This window comes from Strongylocentrotus purpuratus, unplaced genomic scaffold, assembly GCF_000002235.5.
Source record: "Strongylocentrotus purpuratus isolate Spur 01 unplaced genomic scaffold, Spur_5.0 spur5_scaffold_15, whole genome shotgun sequence".
Lineage (NCBI taxonomy): Eukaryota > Metazoa > Echinodermata > Echinoidea > Camarodonta > Strongylocentrotidae > Strongylocentrotus > Strongylocentrotus purpuratus.
The window spans coordinates 34,467,499-34,482,698 of record NW_022145600.1 but is presented as its reverse complement, the minus strand read 5'-3'; the positions used below and the strand labels follow the sequence as shown (position 1 = coordinate 34,482,698).

General features: G+C 38.4%; 1 protein-coding gene across 1 annotated transcript in view; it reads left to right on the top strand.

Moving 5' to 3' along the window:
• Nucleotides 1-15,200, top strand: part of LOC115924250 (EGF-like repeat and discoidin I-like domain-containing protein 3) — a 39,399-nt gene extending 24,199 nt beyond the window's left edge. The window contains exons 5-12 of the mRNA XM_030986299.1: nucleotides 68-169; nucleotides 3,356-3,514; nucleotides 4,369-4,545; nucleotides 8,290-8,612; nucleotides 9,447-9,603; nucleotides 13,674-13,891; nucleotides 14,350-14,499; nucleotides 14,971-15,200. Coding sequence (XP_030842159.1) covers nucleotides 68-169; nucleotides 3,356-3,514; nucleotides 4,369-4,545; nucleotides 8,290-8,612; nucleotides 9,447-9,603; nucleotides 13,674-13,891; nucleotides 14,350-14,499; nucleotides 14,971-15,114 — 1,430 coding nt within the window. The 3' untranslated portion in view covers nucleotides 15,115-15,200. The remainder of the gene's footprint in view (nucleotides 1-67; nucleotides 170-3,355; nucleotides 3,515-4,368; nucleotides 4,546-8,289; nucleotides 8,613-9,446; nucleotides 9,604-13,673; nucleotides 13,892-14,349; nucleotides 14,500-14,970) is intronic.

The window sequence follows — 15,200 nt, the reverse complement described above, 5'->3', positions numbered from 1 at the left end:
ATGTATTTGACCTTGGGTTATTCACTTTTCTTATCCATGTTTTCCCCTGTATTATTTCTGTCACAAGCCTGCCGCTCAAACCCTTGTTTTAATGGAGGCAATTGCAAGGAGACGGACGCAGGATTTACTTGTCTCTGTTTAGGTGGCTACCGTGGTGAAAGATGTGCAGGTAAGTGAAACAAAGGGACGTGCATGTTTTTTTTTGTATGGGGGTAGGGGGACCCTTGTACAGCCAGGAAATCCTGAGGAGAGCGAGCATGGCAAGATAAGAGGAGTAGCATGGTTTTTGTCTCGCCTGCGTAGCAAAAAGCGAGACATATGCGCCGTCTGCAAACTTAGAATTTGTTGCAGCATCAACATCAAGATTTAGAATATTTAGCATAATTTCAAAAGTATACATTTCTATTCCATGAAACTGGAACATAAGTGTTATCAAGTATCAAAAATCACGTAGTTAGTCTTTTAGATGACAAAGTCAAGGTCAAGTGTCATTTCAGGTCTGCAAACTTAGACTTTGTTGTGGCATCAACATTAAGATTTTGAATTTTTTGCATAATTTCAAAAGTGTTTGTTCAAATTCCAAGAAACTTGTACCCAAGGGTTATCAAGTTTCTCAAATCAGATGACTCAAGTCAATTTTTGTTCATATTTCATGAAAGTTATCAATCTTGGTACAAATAATAGTAAACAATTCTTTTGATGATTCTTAGTCGATATTCACTTCAAAATGCTGATGATATACAGAAGATTTCATATATTGGGGCTTGTTAATTGGCCACCCTGCATATAAATAATGTCCAAACCTCAATTTGTCATCATATCGAATTGCGTAAAGCAGGCGAGACCACCGAGAGCGTTTACCTTGTTTGTTGTTAAGGTCTTGATGAAAGGTGTGAAGAGTGTCAGTGAAAAAGAGGGATACGCAGAGCTTTTGTTTAAAGCAGGGCTCCCACTTAGCCGAGTTGGAACCTCGAGTTGTGGCAAGCTGGCGTTATCTTATGGCAAGCCGTTTTATTATTAATTGATATCAATAAATAAATTCTTGTTATCAAGAAATAATTTTATGTTGTAAAGCAATGGTAATTCTTGATATCAAGAATTCGATTTCGTGATATCAGGAATTCGATTTCGTGATATCAGGAATTCGATTTCGTGATATCAAGAATTGAATTCTTGATATCAAGAAATATGTTTTAATGATAAAACTGCTTGCCATAAGATCGCGCCAGCTCGCCACAACTCGAGGCTCCAACTCGGCTAAGTGGGAGCCCTGCTTTAGGGGGGGGGGTGGGTGGGGGTGCAAACCCTTGTTGAATCCTTGTCTACATGCACATGTTCATGTTCTCATGAGAAAAGCGATACAGGATGTACCTGCCTCTGTTTTGAAGGCCATCATGGTATACATCGAGGAAAAGTATTGGCTAAGTATACAAAATGAGAGGTACGGTCAAACCAGTTTAACAGTGGCCACCTCACTATAAACGTCACCTGTCTACAGTGGCCATGTATTTTGTCTTCCTTGAGGAAGAAAAGTGAGGTTATAAAACTTGCCTAGAAACGCCACCTGTGTACAGTGGCCAGTATTCCCTTGGGTGCTCTTAGTTGAGATGTTTGACTGTATTTGAAATAATTTGCTTGTTTTGTGTGGTAAGATGAACACAATCATTTAAAGATCACCAAACACGCGGTCATAATTATGACCCTGTTGATTTATATGTCTGTGCTTCTGTGATCCAATGTGTTTCTTCAAAACTTCCGAGGGGGATTTCACAGGGACTCCAGAAATATGATTTGATGAAGTGCTAAATAAAATGTCATTGTAATCTATTTTGTTCATGCAGTGAAGTAACCCTAGGTAAATTAATAGTTATACCTCTTTCTTTGATAGTGGGCATTTCCATGTACCTTGTCCAACGGGAACTCATGTTTCAATTGAATTAGATATCTACATTCTATTATTCCTTTTAGCAGATGACCCTGTAAATATAGGAGTGGAAGATCACAAATCGTTCATCAACTGTTCACTAATTGCATTCACACCAATACACAACGTATTCTAATCAGAGGCGGCGGAGCGACTTCCAAAGTGGGGGGGGGGGGGCACCAACAAAAAGGGCACTTTCAAAGGGAAATCTCACAGCGAAAATATACAATTGTTTAGACATTGTTATATAGCCCTATATTGTGAGTACAGTATCAGGGATGATTTCAATATTTGTTTCTCTTTTCACCTCATATAAGATATTGCTTAAGCATCATACTTTGCAATTGGATTTGATGGTCTGAAAATTTTAAAGATTTGTGAGGTCGCAGTGCGAAAAATTATATCTTATAAAGAGAAAGAACCCAATCATGATGGGATTATAAGCACATTCTTATAACGGAAGACTGAAAATACCTTTGATAAGTTACATAATTATAACATCTATAACTTACTATGAGCGAGCGTAGCGAGCGAGCTTTGGGGGAAAATTCTCTCAGTCGCTTGAAATTAGGGGCACGTTTAATGATAAGAGGAAAAGGGGATACTAATCGAAAGGGTTAAGACACCTATTAGAAAAGAAAAGGAGCACGGGTAAAAAAAGGCTATTTATCAGAGGTGAAAATGGGGCACTTCTTACACCTAAAAAAGAGGCATGCGCACCAGGGATAAAAAGGGATTTTATGAGAATAGGAAATTGGCATTTGTCGACGGAAAAGAGGCACCCATCAGATTTTGATAGGGGCACTTATAAGAGATGAAAGAGCACTTATCAGGAGGGGAAGGGGCACTTGTCAAATTAAAAGGGACACTTATCAGAGGTGGAAAGGGGAAGGGGCACTTTTAAAAATGAATAGGGGCACTTGTCTCAGAATTGAATAGGATGCATATACAAAAGATGAAAAGGGGCACTTATGAGTTAAAAAAGGGTAGTTATTGAAAGGGGAAGGGGTACTTTTTACAAAGGAAAAGGGGAACTTGTCAAAGTAAACCGGGCACTTTTCCTTTGTAAAAAGGGGCACTTCTTACAAAGTTAAAGGGGCACTTTTCCTATGTAAAAAGGGGCACTTTTGGGGGTACTTGAACAAATTGGGGGCAATGTGTCCCCCCTGCCCCCCGGGAGCGCCGCCTCTGATTCTAATACGACTATGGTTTGAGAACTTAGTGACTATACGATGTAAATATGACTTGGTCAATTTAGCGCCCTACGCAAAACCAATTTGATGGGAGTGCTGAGAAAGTTACATATTTAAGACATTTTACATCTCCGTAAAGTCTTTGTTAAAACTTATTTTACCGAATAACTAAATGAGTTCAATTTTCTTTCTTTTTCCCCTCAACATATCTTTCTAATATTGATTGTAAACTCTATAGATATAACCATCTACTCGTTAAAGCTTCTTGGTGAAAAGGTAAATGAAGGAACACTTTCTTTAGCGTCCCGCTCCAGTCCTAACACGTACGTGCTGGTACATCAAGATCATTGGAACAGGAAATTATCCCAATTGGCATGTCAGTATCTAGGGTTTGAAGGTAAGACATTATCAATATCATCTTAATGGCCTTCCATTTTTGGTTGCAAGTTTGTTCAGGCTTTGCCAAATGTGTGAGCCGTTGCCTTCCCCTGCTTCTCTTTTCAGCAATCTTCCCTGATAATACATAAATATATTCCTCTACATTTATCCTTTCTGTATGATTATGTGACCTACAAATTGCATTTGCCTCTTTCTTATTGTGTTGATGAGTCTTGATTTTCTAAACACTTCTTAATGATTTATTTTTTCATCATGATATATTCATAATCTTACTCAAGAACCGGGTCTCTGTGGCCTTTACTTTTCTCTCAAGCTCTTTGACTATTGTAACCATTGCAATTCTTTCATTTATCTCATGAATACCTTTCCAATCTGATGCTGCAGTGTACCCAATGTATTGCAATGTGGACTTGCTTTATTGTTTCCCTTTATTTTTGAGATTCCATGGAGGTGTTTGAGTTTTTAATAATACACCATGTTTTCTTCTTTTTAAATGTAATTTGTTTAAATAATTTATTTTAAGTTATTTATTGATGAATTTACTCTTTTTTCTTCAAACACTGGTATTATAATCAGTAGTATATATATTTTGGTCGAGTTGGAGATTTTAATTCCATTTTATAGATGAAGTTTCTCCCTCTTCAACCTTAGTCCTTTTGTTATACTTTCCAGTTTTCGAAACGCTTGTTTCGGGAGCCTGTCCAAATTGTGTATGGTGTATGTCATCCCAAATTAGTTCTTGTGGTACCCGATAAAGTAAACATTAGTGTTGTGGTTTGCATTTATTTTCTTCAAAATATTATTGTGACTACTCTGGTATCCTATTTTTTTACTTCACCTTTATTGAACAAGGAGTATTTGCGACGTTGAGCGGTCCGCTGTACGAGTCCTCGTCCGTCGATGCTCAAGCTGAAGCCGAATCGGTGATCTGCCCTCCTAATGCCACAAACATCACAGACTGTTGGTACAGTGAGACTAGAGTGGGACGGATAAACGAGAGTGAAATTATTTCCATTGTGTGTTGCCCCGGTGAGTTATAGTAATAATGATAAAGTTATTAGTAATCATGATTTTTAAAAAATATTATAATAATGGTAATATTTAATTATATTAAAAAATGATAATAATACTGATTGTAATAGCAATAATAGAAATCATGATGATGAAGATGATAAAATTAATAACAATGATAATGATAATAATATACATTAGGCTTGCGGTTGCACCATGTAAGAGAGAGGGAGGATGATAATAATGATAATATGCCTTGTCTACACAGGGTTGACACCGAGTAACTTCATCAGTGAAACTTTATCAAAATAAAAACGTGTTCTACATGTACAGGGAGTCTAAAAAAACGGAGATACATTTTGATTGGCAATATCTTTAAAAATGCTCGACCATCCTCGATACAAATTGATTGATAACATGCAGTAGTATCCCCTTAATATAGTGGTCCTGTGAAATTCAAAATAATGCCAGCAAAAAATACTAACTTAAACTTACAATCAACTCTTATTATTATAGGCTAATCTCTAATTTTTTCATTAAAATTCACGAACGTGCATTCAAATTTACATAGAGGTCGCTCGCAGGTGAATTTGGACATTCAATTTCAAAACCCGAGCAATCAATTTAATTTTAATATCGGCACTCTTTTTCTTGTTCAGTGAAATCAAATTCACGAATGTGCGTACAATTTTCCACTTCGTGCATTCAAATTAATGCGGCGCTCACGATGAGCCTGTTTGGGCATCCAATTTCATGTTTCGGTGAGCAATTTCCTACAACGTGCATTCAATTTAGTTTAATATTGAGAGGGATTCCAGATAAGAGGGACACTTTGATTTCTTTAAATTGATTACTTGGAATTATTGCTAATCACTGTTACAAATGGGATCTCCACAGTTTAGTTAATATTCTTTGTTTATATGACAACTGCTGCCTTTTGATCATGTATTTGATGATCACATATCTAATTATATATACATATATACACATAATTATCCCGTGCTACACATTTCTATCAATATATATATATATATATATATACACATTCGAAATAATTGGAAACATTTATATTGTTTAAAAACATAAAAACTGGTGATTTTGAGGTGATGTCTGCTATAGTACTGCGGAAATGCATTTTCCCTTAATTAAACAAAAAATGCAATTACTTTGAAATGCATTTCCACAAAAGCGTAACAATGGGATGTGTAACATTCCACTTGGCTTTGAAGTTCCATGCTCCGAACCGCGCTTCCACTGCGGGGACTTTCGGAAGCCAGGCACCAGTTTTACATTTATTACAAAATATTAAATTACCGGCAAAATTTCATTGTAAATCAAAAACTTTGTATGGGGATTCTATTGGGAATAGTGCATCAATATTTTAGGATAATGCACTAATTTGTGCATGTTTCAATGTCCCGTTATTTGATCCATGATTTACAACCTTCAATAGCACTAAGCTTGCTAATGCATGTTTTCGCGTGTTTTTTAAATATTTTTGTAGTTAAAAAAAAGGATGAAATTACACAAGTTTGTGTTCGCTTGTTCTACTCTTTACACATTCAACAATGGATGATAAATCATTGAAAGGGACAGCGAACAGTTGCTGTGATACAATTTTCTGATGTAGGAATTCTAAGTCCTGAAATGTCATGTGCTCTTTTATCTCACCACCTGGTCAACAATTGCAGATTAGCGCATAACTTTTCGGCGGCTTGGAGCATGGGGTCAAAGGAGAGCGGTTTGATTCCAGTCCTTCTCTATCACGTCCCTGCACTATGAACATGACTGACAAAGAAAGCGGACAAAATATACAGTTCCTCAGGTAGACAAAGGAACATCCCTTCACTGCTTTTATGTAAAAAGGTGAATATGCATGTGACACCTGTTCTACACATGTTTACATAAAAGCAGTGAAGGGATGTTCCTTTGTCTACCTGAGGAACTGTATATTTTGTCCGCTTTCTTTGTCAGTCAAATTCATAGTGCTGGTTATATCTAGCCCATTCCCTTTGTACCATCTTCGATGCCGCCAGGAGAAAATATGTCAGGCATCTTGAAGATGCGTAGACAAAAGATTCCTGCATAGCTGCAATCTAACGGGCCACTTTCAAAGGGAAATATACTTTTGTAATGATAATTACCTTTTGCTACCACTCGTCTGATATTAGGGACTTTTAGATTTGCACAATGACAACGTGGATTGCTACAATCGACGTCCTTTCAATGCACTGCCTTTAATGGACGTCACACGTACTATCAGTCCACGCAAATCTAAAAGTCCCTATTAAATACGAGCAGTAAACAGTGCTTACCTCAACAGGAGGCAAACGAAAGGAAATGGAGCAAAATTTCCTGAAATATTAATCAAAATTACTCGACTGGGCATGTGTGGGCACTAATCTGACATATAACATCTTTTATTTTCGTGAGCCGGAAGAAATTGGAAAAGTGTCAAATTGCAGGTTTTAGGACTGTCAAATTTTCCCGCAAATTTTACTATATTTCACAAATTTAAACTGCTATTATACAATATAAGCAAATTTTTTGACACAGTATAGGCTTTTGTATTCATATTTTATCATCTGTTTGATTTTTCCCTATGTTAGTTCAAATAAAAAGTGGGATATAAACAATATTTCGTTGTGAACAAAAACACTACTCAAGCTTTCCAATGATATTGGCGGCTTCAAACCTCGGACATCAAAGGTGACAGCACACATCTAGATTCTATTGTGCAACCTTAGAAAACGGCAGCTGCTTATAATAGAATAAATTGTTGTCCGTTGGGACTCCACCTCTTTACACTATGAACATGACGGACAAAGAAAGAGGACAAAATATACAGTTCCTCATTCTACCCTCAACAATTGCTGTGGTAAACAAAGGAACATCCCTTCACTGCTATAATGTAAAAATGTGTATAACAGGTGTCACATGCATATTCAGCTGATCTACACATTTGTACATAATAGCAGTGAAGGGATGTTCCTTTGTCTACCGCAGCAATTGTTGAGGGTAGAATGAGGAGATGTATATTTTGTCCTCTTTCTTTGTCCGTCATATTCATAGTGTAAAACTCCTTGGTTATACTAGCTGTGTGCACACTGCCGCCCCATTATCTGCTATTAAACTAGAGGCAATCGCGCAAGGACCGAAACATGGAGAAGTTTTTCGTTGTAAAAAGTGTAAATCCTCTGAAATCTGGCATTCCAAAAGACCAGCAAATAATGAACCTCGACCAGTAAATATACCGAAAACTAAATTTGTAAAAGGAAACCTGTTGGCAAGGAGGCGACTGTATGGGTACCAATTCAATGGAAATTTTTATTTAAAAAAAGAGCCCCCATCAGTATTAAAAGAGCCCCCGTAAAAAGGCTCACGGGTGCTCTTTTTTTGGAGGGTAGAGCCCCCGTGAACAAAAAATTAATTTGAGCCCTGCTTATAAATTTTAAGGAGATGTTAGGAATACTCCAAAAACCTCACCTACGAAATGTAACCGAGGACGGTAAATTCTTGTTAAGATATCATAATCTTGTTGCATTTTTGCAACACCGCGTGTACTGACGGTTTCTATGACTTGCTATGGGCACATGCGCGTACAGGCGCAATTTTCAAATGTTAAAACCCCCCCTCGAGAAAATCCTGCTTCCGCCACATATGAAATATAAATTTCACTGTCGTGTTTTATTTGCACTTCTATGCCTCTGTCGTTTTACTCTGTAATATGCTCTTATTATTTCTTTACTTTATTTCCTACAGTGAACCAGTGTAATATAACTGGTCATCCACTCGGCCTTGAAAGTGGTGCTCTTCCCGATTCTGCATTATCTACATCATCCTGCAACTCGTCGCTCGTCTGCAGCAGTTTTGGCCGCCTGAACTCTGTGAGAGCCTGGCTCCCGGCAATTTCCGACCAATACAGTTGGATACAGGTCCATTTTGAGTCAAGTTATATCGTAACGGCCATAACGACTCAGGGTTTAAATGACGATGATCAATGGGTGACGTCATACACCTTTTCGTCTAGTTTGGACACCATGACTTGGACTGATTATTTGAATGTATACTCTGGATCAGTTGAGGTAATTGCAAAACTGCGGTTTTTCAATTACATTTTTAAAAAAATTAATCAGTGGTCTTTGTGTTCAGAGATAAATGTAAACTCGTTGAAACTCCATTAAACTATGTAAATTTGTTGATGTAATACAGCTTTGTGTGCCATGGCTGAGAACCCCTCCCCCCCCCCCAAAAAAAAAAAACAACAACAACAAACAAACAAACAGTATATACTACTTAAGAATAAAACTGATTTGATCGTCTTGCAGAAGTTAAAGTTAATATAACGATGTTTTCAATAACAATGTCCCACTGTAATTTTATATTTAAATATTATTATTACTTATTTTTTAGGCAATAAACAGAAGACAAATTAAATCAGAAAACAGGAACTGCCATTTCTCATTTTATATATGTATAATGGGCAGAAGAAAAGTCAAAATAGCAATATACATAATATTAGCCTGCGCATATTAAAACCACAGAGGATCATTATCAACCCAGAAGGATTTCAAAAAAAGAATTATTAGAAAAAAAGAATAAAAACTCTCGAAAATGACACCTTGGTTGAGCAAGCCATGTTGATAGGGAGGTTTCGACCACCCCCGAGCGATGGAACTCGGGTTGCTCTTCTTCTTTTTACACAATACTGTTCAGGATACTGAGATATGGACTCGACAAAAAATGAGAAAAAAGAAGAAGAACAAAAAATGGCCATGTTTTTCGTAATTGGCCCTTCTTGACAACAACGTGTGTAGTCAGCATCACATGCCGTATAGGTTAATGAACTAACGATCAGCTTCATTACGAATGAGCTTTCTTTGCAATATTACTAATAACGTCATTCTCATTAACTATAGATATTTCCGGGAAATTATGACCGTGGTTATGTGACTCACACGCTTGCTAGGCCGGTAGTTGGACGCTCTTTCCGGATCCATCCAAAGACCAATTATGATGATTGCGTTTCTTTGAGGATGGAACTATATGGGTATGGACCTCTAACTGATGCCATAGGTAAGTGCAGAGTAGGACTGTTACTTAAAGAGAAGGCTTATACATATGCAGGGGCGGCCGAGCGACTTCCAAAGTGGGGGGGGGGGCACCAACAAAAAAGGGCACTTTCTGGAAAAAAAGGGCACCTACAGTGGGAAATCTCAAAGCGAAAATATACCATTTTTTAGACATTGGTATACACCCCTACATTGTGATTACATTATCAGGGATGATTTCAATATTTGTTTCTCTTCATACATCATACGAGATATCGCTTTAGCATCATACTTTACAGTTGGGTGTGATGTCTGAAAATGCATTTACGAGCGAGCGAGAATTTTTTTAAAGATCTGAGAGGTCGCAGTGCGAAAAATTACATCTTTTAAAGAGGAAAAAAGCCAATCGTGATGGGGTTATAATCACATTCTCATAACGAAAGACTGAAAAGACCTTTGATAAGTAACATAATTATATCATCTTTAAATGCGAGCAAGCGCAGCGAGCGAATTTTGGGGGAGATTGCTCTTAGTCACTTTAAATAAGGGGCACGTTTAATGATTACATGAAAAGGGGACAATTATCGAAAGGAATAAGACACTTATTAGAATAGAAAAGGAGCACGTGTCAAAGTACAAAGGATAATTATAAGAGGTCAAAATGAGGCATTTTTTTCACCTGAAAAGAGGCACTCACCAGTGATGAAAAAGAGGCGTTTACGAAAATGGGAAATTTGTTGACGGAAAAGGGGCACCCATCAGATTTTGATAGGGGCATTTATAAGAGGTGAAAAGGGGATAGGTCCCTTATTAGAAAGGAAAAGGGGCACGTATCATTATTAAAAGTCGGTCTTATCAGAGGTGAAAAGGGGCACTGACCAGATATGAAAAGGGGCACTTATGAAAATGTAAAAGGGGCACTTCTCGTACCTGAAAAGAGGCACTTACTAAAGATTAAAAAGAACACTTATTCAAGATAATTTGAAGATTTATGAGAATGGAAAATGGACACTTATTGCAAAGCAAAATGGGAACATGTCGAAGGAAAATGGCACGTGTCAAAAATAAAAAAAAGGGCACTCGTCAGAGGTGAAAAGGGGGAAGGGGCACTTTTACTAAGTAATAGGGGCACTTTTTAAAGTAAAAGGGGCAATTCTTACAAAATAAAAGGGGCAATTCTTACAAAATAAAAGGGGCAATTTTCCTATGTAAAAAGGGGCACTTTTGGGGTATCTGAAAAAGTGGGAGGGCACTGTGCCCCCCCTGCCCCCCCCCCCCCCCGGGAGAGCCGCCTCTGTACATATGTTTATAGATTCGTAGGTGCTGAACTGAATGAAAATATGTTGGCGAGCTTTCCCTCTCTTTGTGTGTCAGTGTGGTAGAAAATTATAGTTGAATTGTCCCCTGAACTGCATTGCTCTTAAAATGCTCACATCATTCTACAAGAAATGGTCAAAACTTGAAAACTCTGGACGAAACACTTGACTTGTGTGCAGTCCCATTTACCCAATTCTTTGTGTAAAGCATGTGGATGTAAACAAGGTTGGATCTTCTTTTTTTAGATTTTGATCATCCCAAACCCCAGAGTATATATATCATTGGTTTTGTTCTACAAGGCCAACCGTTCACAATTGCCTCCAAAAAGTCTCTGTCATATTGTGATATTATGGCCAGTTCTTGAGACAATTTTTCAAGACACAATATTGGAAGTGGTTATCCCAGGGAATATGACATAATGTTTAGTGTTAGTCGGTAACGGGTGTTATCAATCACACAAATAAATGTGTGCACTACAGGGGCGGCGATCCCGGGGGGACGGGGGGGGGGGGGACTTTTTTAGGCGAGATCGTCCGTCCCCCCCCCCCTTGAAAATTTGAAAAAGTGCCACACAAAAAATGTATAGCAAATACTGACTTAAGGCTGCAACACACTTTAAGGCTCTGGAGGGCCCAAGGGTGCAGCGTTTAGACAAATAAATATGCAAAAATCTTCTCGCTCCGTCGCATAATATCCTTCAAAATATTCAAGTAAATACCGAGAAAGGTGAAGTGTGAAAATAGTATATTTTTTGTTTTAATAGTATAGTTTTGCTAAGGAATGTAATTTTTTAATACAACAAAACTTCAAAAACCTATGCGGGGGTATTCACTTCCGTCACCTACACCCCTCTCGCCCTTGCGTACTGATATGGGGAGCTAATGGGGCAGTCCCCATGGCATGATTTCTCCCTGAGCTTCCGGGGGCTCTGCCCCCTGGACCCCACCAAGACCCTAAAGCGGGCCCTTGGTTGATCAACTGACCGTTATTAAATGCCTAAAACCCCTGAGCTTCCGGGGGCTCCGCCCCTGGACCCCACCAAGACCCTAAGGCGGGCCCCTGGATGCTCATCTGACCGTTATTAAATGCCTAAAACTCCTGAGTTTCTGGGGACTCCGCACCCAGGACCCCACTCCAATTAGTGACCTGCATGCCAGTGTCACAAATAAGGTATAAGAATATGCTCATCTGACCTAAATGCCTAAAACCCCTGAGCTTCATGGCTCTCACCCCTTGGCCCTCACCTGTGCTTGGCCTCTGGACCCCACTTCAATTAACGCTCCACTTGCTTCGCTCGCTTGGCTACCTGATCGTAAATATTTAAGCCCCCCCCCCCCCCACTTTGAAAAACGTTCCGCGGGGCCTGCATGTAACATGTAAGGTTGGTGGTGATGCGGATTTGCTTTTCTGACCCCCCCCCCCCCCCCCCCCCCCAAAAAAAAAAAAAAAAAAAAAAAAAAGTTTTTGCTCATTGCGCCACTGTTCCCTCGTCCCCCGGTCATGAAAAGAAATCGCCGCCCTTGGCGCACTATTAAGACCGACCCTCTATCCTGTTCAGCAGAACCGCCTCACCGCACACTACACCATCCTCCTGCGATCCGATTTTCGAAGATTAATGGTAATTACATAAGTGATGGAAATCTAAACAAACATCATCTTCCCAATTTAGGTCCTGAATAATGTTAAGAATAGTATCCACTGAAATCTTAATGGATTTAATTCTTCTAGTCATAATAAACACCCAATCGGCTTCAAATCGTAGACAATCGCACTACTGGCCTGACGTCACTACGAGTCAGAGCCGATTTAGCTTGCCCTCCCTCAAGAAAGTTTCAAATCCCTCAAAAATTAGATTGGATAATCCATGAGAGTGATGAGACTATTTGGACCCTCGATCAATAAGATTTAGATAAGTTCGAATGTTCCTATCAAATGTCGTTGCAAATGCTTCCAAAATTGGTTCGTAGTCAGATCGTATATAGAGTGCGATGGGTTTAACTCATCCATCATAAATCTCCCTCACCCGAATGCTCCCCGAGCGCAGAGGCAAACTCAAGACATTTCCAGGTGGGCCAGCGAGTTTCGCTGCGTGCGACATGTTTAACCGTGCCCTCGTGGTGCGGTCGGGTTTCATTTCTTTAAGATTTCAACGAATACGGTGATAATTTGATCACATTATGTCAAAGATTAAAGATTATGTCAAAGATTAATTTATTTAAATCGGCAATTGCCGAACGGTACTACTCTTAAGAATAAATAAATATCTTTTCCATCAATATAGAATTCTCGTTTGGGTAACGAGATGTCGCGGGTTGAACGCCTGGACAGGCCGGCCCCCATCTGTTTAAACATGAATATTGTAGGTGATTACAAGAGCATCCTGTCACACGAATGCTGAAGAAATACAAGAAAATACAGGAACTCTTGTGTACCAATATGACAGGTGTTTTTATTAACACGCAAAAAATCAGCATACCTGTATATTCATAATCGTGATAATTATTGGTTTCCTAAGATTCGTACCATTCCCCGATTAAAAATCTCCCTTTGTTTCCTTTTCCATTTGTTGTTGTTGTTGTTGTTATTTTGTTTTGTATTCCTTGCTCGTTTGTTCTTATTAATTCGTTGTATAACTTGTTGACAGAGTAGATTACCGGATTACATTCATGAAAAATACATTAAAAGAACAACCTTGCCTTGCGAGTAAGTAGGAAATATACAAAAGTTAGTTACAAGGTCAGTAAGTTGTCTTCGTCTTTTTGTTTTGTGTGTGTGCAGCGTCGCTGAACCTCGATGCGGAATTTGGTTGTAATCCTCCTGTCCTAGGTGAGGGGCTTGGTGTGGAAGATGGCCGTATACCAGACTCTAATCTGACCGCGTCATCGTATTTGGGTGCTAAGTTTAAAGCTTACGACGGAAGGCTGAATGCCGTTGCCGGCCAAGGAAACTACGGTGTATGGGCCGCCGACCATTCAGACAACGATAAGTGGGTTAAGGTAATTTGCTCTAGCATGTCTAAATGCACGTTGAGATGATATCAAAAGATAATTTGTGTACAGCTAGAATGCATAAAAATCTAACTTCTCTTCGTGATAGGCTGCACCTTGACAGATGATTATATTATGAGATACAAACTAGGATACAACGCTATAACAAAATAAAAAAAAAGTAAGGGCTGGTCAGACTCGACCTTCAACGAAAACGAAATTTTCCTCCTGAGGTCTATCCTAAATAAACATTAAAGGGCGTACCTTCAATCGAAAATCCCGCTATCGCTATCATTCAAATCTGACCAGCTCTTTCGTTTTGCTCATTTTGAAAGCAACAATTGTGTTCAAATGGTACATAAAAATTTTGATTGCTTGTCCTTATTATATTGTTATCAAATGCAAGATAATCTGCCATCGGATATATTAATATTTTGTCTTCTTTTCATCATTAACATCACCAAAAGGTCGAGCTCAGCGAGGATACTTTGGTAACTGGTGTTATCACACAGGGGCGTGACTCAAGTGACCGATGGGTTACGTCATTCCAATTCTCCTACTCAAGAGACGATAGAAATTGGACCTTTGCTCTGGAAGAGCATTGCGGGGTACGAAAAGTGAGTGTCATTTTCGCACTTCCAGAAAAGGCCAATTTTGTTTTGGTTAAATTTATCATCTTCCTTGTTTATTCATGTTCTTTTAATTACTTGTATATTTAAATACTTGTTTAAAATTTCCTTATTTAATTTTGCATGCAATTTTTCAACCATATCTACATACGTTTACACATCCAAAAGGATGAATTTCCTATGCAAAATTAAAGGATTTGAAAAAAGTATTTTTGAAATATGAAATCATTCATGTGCCTCGGATACGATATCTCTAACATTAACCAACGTTTGCCATTCTCCACCTAGGTGTAATTCAGTACCTGGAAGTTTCCGAGGGTCATAGGGATTGCGGGGCACTTGGGAAGAGCATAAATGATACTCATGATGAGCCTTTACATGGTTACTACAAAAATTATAGATCACTATTATTATCATTATTAGAAATAAACATTATCTATCGCTTTCATTCTTTTTCAGACTTATGCAGGAAATTTTGATTCTAACACACATGTGACCACACTGTTTCCTGAGCCAGTAACCGCACGGTACGTCAGGTTTCATCCTAAAACATTTCGTTTTCGGACGAGTATGAGATTCGAAGTACTTGGTATCAACACTTGAAGAATAACGAGTTATCATTAAATTGATTTATTGTTTTATTAAATCTTTTTTATTCATTTAGCGAGTTATCATTAAACTGATTTATT